This window comes from Pteropus alecto, unplaced genomic scaffold (assembly GCF_000325575.1).
Source record: "Pteropus alecto unplaced genomic scaffold, ASM32557v1 scaffold155, whole genome shotgun sequence".
Taxonomy (NCBI): domain Eukaryota; kingdom Metazoa; phylum Chordata; class Mammalia; order Chiroptera; family Pteropodidae; genus Pteropus; species Pteropus alecto.
The window spans coordinates 21,312,414-21,319,656 of NW_006438113.1; the positions used below are offsets into that span (position 1 = coordinate 21,312,414).

General features: G+C 37.9%; 1 protein-coding gene across 3 annotated transcripts in view; it reads left to right on the plus strand.

Annotated features, from left to right (window-relative positions):
* ANK3 (ankyrin 3) overlaps positions 1 to 322 on the plus strand; it is a 556,993-nt gene extending 556,671 nt beyond the window's left edge. For all 3 annotated transcript variants that reach the window (XM_025049361.1, XM_025049362.1, XM_025049363.1), the window contains one exon: positions 252 to 322. In XM_025049361.1, coding sequence (XP_024905129.1) covers positions 252 to 320 — 69 coding nt within the window. In that variant the 3' untranslated portion in view covers positions 321 to 322. The remainder of the gene's footprint in view (positions 1 to 251) is intronic.
* The last annotated feature ends 6,921 nt before the right edge of the window (positions 323 to 7,243 follow it).

Below are 7,243 nucleotides of genomic sequence, written 5' to 3' on the forward strand. Positions count from 1 at the left end.
TTTATCACTAACCTACTGAATTATTGTGATGTTCAGGTATGTTGTTTTCATCCCGACAGTTCTACCCAGCTTGGCTTGATGATGCTACGCTGTGTGGTTAAAGCAGATTGTATTTTTGGACATGAAGTGACAAAGTGCTTTAAACTGTGTTTGACTTATCCTAATCCAGCCCCAAGGAACCAGAATGGGAACTGCTTTATAACTAAAACTCTTTTGCCATGAAATCTTAACATGTAACATTCCTTCTAAAGCAGGGAGAAGGTTATAAGGTGAAGACAAAGAAAGAAATCCGGCACGTGGAAAAGAAGAGCCACTCATAACGGTCAGTCAAGGTGATGGGTAAGCTCTTAACAACGATAGGACCTAACTCCCTGGAAACTTCTAAGTTCACTAAATAAATGATTAGATCTTCCCCCCTCTTCTCTGTCACTGTAGTCCAGCTTTATGGACTGTAGTCACAGTCCATAAACTTTCTCCTCACAAATTAGTCAGGAATTTAAATGTTAACGATGTTTGCAGAAGCAAATGTAAATAGTGATTTTTGAGTCTCCTCTAAGAGTAAAGGCTCAGTATGAAATGCAGCAGCATTATACAATCTAACAGGAAAACTACTTGGCAACAAATAATTCTTACACATACACTCAGATTTATATTGATCCAGCCTTTCACCATTTTAGCAGAACAGCATCTGAGAATATAATTTTGGTTGAAGTATAGTGGTTGCCAAGTTTAAGTGACCGATATTCCCATATAGTGCTTTATATATTTTTATATAAACCAAAGCAAATTAAATAGAAGGTTAATGGTACCGTGTTTTCTAACTTAAAATGTTTAGTGAGCTTTATTTATTTAAAGCTGTCTGAACTTTATTCATAGAGAAAAGTATTTTCCTTTACATTGTTTTCTACATTTTACTTTGTCCTATTTATTTCTACATAGCTATCATCAAAAAGGCTATTTGGGGTGAAAAAGTAGATAGAGCTTTGAAAAGTTCTCCCTAAGTCTGTTAGGCAAAGCAGACTGTTTGAGGCTGTTCAATAGTTCTCTTAGCCCCATTGGTCAAAGTAACAAAGAGAACAAACAGATTCCAGTTTTCACTTTCTTACACCTAAGATGTTCCTCACTTAACCAAAATCCTGGTATTTGAAGTGCTGAAGTAAGGAACTGAGAAATTATCTAGTCTCGCTGCCCCTGATTTTTTATGTGAGGTAACTGTAACGAAGGCCCAAATAAATTCTTAATCCCTCCTCTCCAAAAAAAAAACCTTATCATTTATTTATTCACTTAAAAATTTATTTCACTTCCTCTCTGTGTGGCCTTCTACATAGCTGGGGGAGGACTGGGAAATTTGGCAGTATTTGGCGTAGCCTTCTGGGTACAGGAGACAGCATTCTACAAAGGCCAGAGTGGGAAGAAACAGTAAAGGAGGAACTGAGAACAGGTCAGTGTAGGTGGCAGAAGAGTTTTGCCATTGTGTGGAGAGGTAGAAAAGATCCAAATATTTAGGATTTATGAACCTGAATATTCTGGCCTTTACACTAAAAGCAGTGAGAAACCATTGAAGGTTTTTAGGCAAAGGTGGGATATGATTCAGTTTGTTTTGCATCACTCTAGCTCAGGGCAGAGAATGAAATGGAGGTGGCAATAATGGATGAGCAGAAAACCTGTTAAGAGACTATTGCAGATCCTGGCTTTGGGCAGCAAGGATGGTAAGAGGTAGGCTGAATGAAGAAATAGCTACATGACTTGCTTTTTATTGGATGACAAGGGTGAGAGATGACAAAATTAAGGATGACATTAGCGTTGCCATATCTAGAATGAAGCCACCTATTATGCATGTCTTACAGCTGAACTTGGTGAAAGACATATCTATCAATTAATAAAATTGAGTATGAGTTTGCTTTTTTGAATTGGTCTATTTAAACAATTATACGTAATAAATGAAATGAAATTTGAAAAGAGTTCAGTCAGCTTTAGTATGCCCCTAACAATTTGGCAACTTGTTCAGTCATAGATTCCAGACAGGAAAGAACCAGAAAGGTCACCTACGCTAGCTGAGACATTTTTCCACAGTAACATATACCTAATTATCTATGAATAAATGACACCAAAAATATATATGACAGTGCTGTGCTTTCAGGGTCCTTTAGAGTATTAATATAGAAATTGCTTGGTCACTTAAATATACAAGAGGCTTTAAAATTATAAATAATCCACACTGTAAAGACGTTATCAGGAAAATTTATATAAATGTGAAAATAACTTCAGTATAAAGAAAACTCAATGGTGATTTGACTATAAGCCTCGTTTTACTCTCCGGGGTGGTATTTCCCTTCCATAAGTGAACCTAGGAAATGAGTCCAAGAATACTGCCTGGAATTCCAGGACATGGAGTGTGTACTCTGGAAAAATCAATTTGCAAATATATTGAGAGCTTTTATAGCCCTGCTGGCTGCCCTTTTTTTTTTTTAAATAACTGAACTCGGCAAGTGGAATGCTGCCAAATTTCAGTCTCAGATGGTGACATCAAATTTTTATTTCCCGTTAAATTCCAGTTGAATTTGGAGTTATCTGAACCCTGCACCTGCTTTTCTTTAATATTGAGTCACAGCCATCCTACTTTTAATATAAGAGAAAAGCCGGTGGCTTAAAAAAAAAAAAAAAAACTATAAAGATTTATACATAGTACCTAGTGATTTATAGTTTATAAAGTGCTTTTACAGTTTCCTGTTTAGTGTATTCTGTAGGGACATCTGAATTCTCTATCTGTACCTGAGTAGGATTCTCTTCCTCTTGGGGTTTATTACAGCCTATTTCAATATCACAGTTAAAGAACTAAACTCATTACTGAACAGTATAACTGAGCAAATGAATCTCCATCTCCCTGAGAAAACATTTCTAGTTCTTTTTCATCGAGCCTTGAGGCAAGTCAAGCAAATTTTTTTTACTTCCTTTTATAGAAGATACTAAAGCTCAGAGGTCAGATGACATTTCTGCTGTCACACAGCTTACGATTGATAGAGCTAGGACAACTCAAGATTGATACTCTGCCCAGTGCCCTTTCTTTACACTAAGCTGTCATTCTAAAATTATTTATGAATAATAGTCATAGTCTATTAAACGATTACTGTATGACAGGTACTAGGTAAGATTATTATATACATGACCTCATATAATCCCCAAAATAATGCTATAAGTACTACTGTTCTTTTTTTTTTAAATGAAGAAACTGAAGTTTTGAAATGTTCATTGACTTACCCAAGGTCCTACAGCTGATGCGCGAAAGCAATGAAATTTGAACCTACCCAGAACCTAGCTTTTAACTGTTATTCATATTAATAGTTAAATAGTATTTGATGACCATTAGACCTAAATGCAAACTTTGAATCAAATACATGTACAAAGGCAACCTGTAGTAAATTTCTTCACATTATCCATAATAAAAACACTGGGGTTTTTTTTAAATAAATGAATAAAGCAAAACTTTATTTTTAAGGCCCCTAGATACAAGCCATAAAAGACGGTGGAATAGCTGTATTCCAAACCTCTTTGGGGAAAAGGCTTGGATCTCACAGCCACCTGGATGCCAAGAGTGGAAAAAGTGTCCATGCTTGCCAAGGGCAACACTATCTGAGTCGAAAAATGGACTCATTTTATTCATTCTTTCAAAAAATATTTGAACTTTCACCTGGTTTAGAGTGAAAAAACTAAATCTACAATTGTGAATTTAACCTCTATGGCCCCAGCCCTTCTGGATCACTCAGCCTGCTAAGGGGAAAGAGATGGGACAAGTATTGTTCAGGGACTGAAAATACCAAGTCCAGGATCCAATGGAAAGCAAAAGAAGTGGAGGGAAGAAAGGTGGGTAAAAAGAGAAAAGAAGAACTAGAGTAACAAATTCTGGGTGTTCTCGGTGGGCCATAGGAAAGGCATATCAGAAAAGCCTTTCCTGAAGCCATAACAGAGCTAAGTCTTTAAAGATGAGTAAGAGTTAACCTGCAAAGGCGACCCTCATTAGCGAGAGCAGAGTCTGTACTTTCGAGGAGATGGCTTTTGAAATAAAATTGAAGAATAGAGCGGAGTTAAATACAGATTAAGACTAGAGAAGGGAAGTACAGGTAGATACAAAGTCATAAACAAAGAAAATGAAGTTAGAGACAGATATGTAGTCTAGATCCTCTAGATCGTCCTGGTGTGTGTGGTCGGTGGACCAACAAAATCAGCATTACCTGGAAGTCTTCTTAGAAATGCAGAAGCTCTGAGTTTACATCAGCCTACTGATCAAAATCTACATCTATAGATTCCCTAGGTGATCTATATGCACATTAAACTTTGAGAAGCGCTGCTCCAGAACATCACTGTCTGGCAAACTTGAACACTGGAATCATCTAGAGAGGATTTTTTTTTTTTTTTAAAGGTTTTTGATGCTGGGTTCCATCTCAAGATATTTAAATAAACTGGTATGGGACGTGCTAGGGATTAGAAAACAAAATTTTTCATTGGAGACTAGTGGGTACTAAGCCTGAAAAGGTTCATTGGGCTGAAGTGTAGAGAGCTGCAGCTATCAAGCTAACAACGTTAATATTTTTTTTTAAGCTAGGCATTAGGGGCTAAGAACCACCGGTAAAAAAGGTTGGTTCTAACTCTGGTATGTTCCTGACTTGAAAATGATACAGAAAGTACAGCATTCATTCGTGAAATATCAACTGCTATGAAAGTCCACTGGATAGCTGTTTTTCTATATTTTAAAGTGTTTCTTAAAAAATTATAGTAAGGTGACTAAAAGGAATGAGTAGCTTTCTACTACCTTTGCGTTTGAAAGGCGTGCCAAACCCAAAGACCAACAGATTCCTAAATGCAAATGCTTTATCTCAAATCCATTATCTAAACTCGGAAGAGGAAGATGACTCAGATTCTATTTATGAAATGTCATCTTGATGGCTCCTGCCCTCTCATGCCTTTCCATCAGATGGCGCTCTCATCACAGTTTATGGACTGTCAATATTTTATAACAGGCATCCATACAGTCACTCCGGCAAGGCTCTCGTGCTTTTTGTGCGACACCGTACTTGCTATAAAATCTTTTATCCAATGAATGACCTTCCTGTACCCCATGTGGTTGAGGTCAAAACATTCTGATTTTGTGACTGAGAACAAGAGATTTATAAGAGGAACTAACTCCCAAAATTTTTTTAAAGACCATCACACAAGTCATATCTGAATACAAATGGGCATGATTAGCAGCCTTTTTTAAGAGTATAGGAACATATCTATTATTTCTAGAAAAATAATGATCATTTGTGTTGACGTGATAAAAGGAAGACCTTGCTTATTGCAAGATTAACCTTGAAAGTTAGACTGGCTTGGGGAAGAGATGAAGCAAAACAAAGTGAGTTCTCCTGGATTGTAGTGATGATTGCACATCTATGTACATTTATTAAAAATTATCACACTATACATTTACAGTAGACAAAACTCTGTGCTTTGTAAACTATATGTCAATTAAGCTGTAAAGCAGGGGGTTCAATTAGAGAAAATTGCTGAGGATTCTCCCCAAGAAAACAGAGCACAGAGCACCAGGGAAACGTCACAGGCCCATCTCAGAAGCCTGGTGCCTGGAAGATTAGGGGTAAGCGTAAACACAGAAGTGGGGAAATCCTAATCTGCTTACTCTGATTTGCATAACTCCTGGGACATGGCCTTGCCCAAATGAGTCACTTTCCTTCCCTGGAACCTCTGCAGAGTCATGGGAGGAGGGCAGGTGTTGAAATCACCCCAGAAGGAATTGATACTCTGATGTTCTTGGCTCCAAGCTTTAGTGACCTGGGGCATGGAGGTCGGTAGCACTTTTAATACAAAAAAGGCATCCAGAACCAGAGTGGGACAAAGGAAGTGCTGTGCTAACATGTTTACGGAAGCCAAGGTATCCGGGTTGATCCATCTAAAAGGAAAGAAACCTGTCCAGGATAAGTAAACAACCTCAAGGTCACTGGGAACACTCTTGGGCCCCCCCCCACGGAAACAGAATTATAAAGGTTCTCCCAGACCTGCAAAACTAGTCTGTTGCTTACATATCAGTGAACAGGGTTCTAAAGTTGTTCTTGCCTTACTCAGGTTTTCTATAGAGGCTATGTCTTGGATCGGGCAGGCATTCAATTTTGTCACCTTTTACACTGATCGAGGAGGGAGGAATGATTTTGTTTATAGAGAAGTTCATACCAAGAACAATATATGCTGCACAGAAGTATGAAAACCTCTGCCAAAGAAGGTCAAAGATTTATTTTGACAATATATTAAGACTGGCTATAAAGCAGATATTTTATGGAGGTATTATCCAGTCAAACAACATTCTTAGTGGAACCTCCATAAAAAAAAAAAAACCCTCGAAATTACGCAATGCTATATATATGCCTTACTGTTGAATTGTACACCTGAAACTTACTGGATTTTGTTAACCAATGTCACCATAATAAAAATAAACTTTAAAAAAAAATTCTTAAAAAAAAAAATTCAAAATCAGTTTATCCTGCCATGACTGATGCGGGGCAGGAGAAGGGAAAGCATTCTTTCCAGTGGTAGAAGATAGCCTTCAATTTTAATTTGCATAAGGAAAAGCAATTTCACAGTAATGAAGTAATGACACCGTCCTCCCTTTTTGAAAGATTAGCTGCATTTCGGGGGTAGGGTGAGAGAATTATTATAAAACAGATATGACCTAGATGCTTTATCCAGACTCCATATGCTTGACCCTTTGTGCCCATGAAACCTCATACTCCTGATATTTTGATGTTGATGGAAATCTCAGCACGTGCCTGTCACGCTGCTCATTTTACAGTAAGTCTGAGGCCCTGAGGGCTCCCTGAGTACCTAAGAGACCTGAGCTGCACAGAACTAGAAGAGGCTCTTCCTGACTCGATCTCTAAAACCACAAATAGAGTAAACAATGTTCCGTGGAGGTCATAGGATCATCCAGAGAAGGTCACTGCCCTCAAAGAGCTTTCAGGTGCACCTCAGGGTCTTGTCCTCTGAGGCATCTAGCAGATAGCCTGAGTCAAAAGCATCATGTTAACCACCCCATTAATAGGTAGAGGGCCCCCATTCTCTGAGGCTTTTCTGCTGAATGGCAAGAAAGGCTTAAGCAAGTTTTCTTTAAAAAAAAAAAAAAAAGAGAGAAAGAAAGAAAGCTAAACTCACTACCATCTTGTCTCTCTTTCCACAGGATCATGTGTTTTTACTGCCAGTA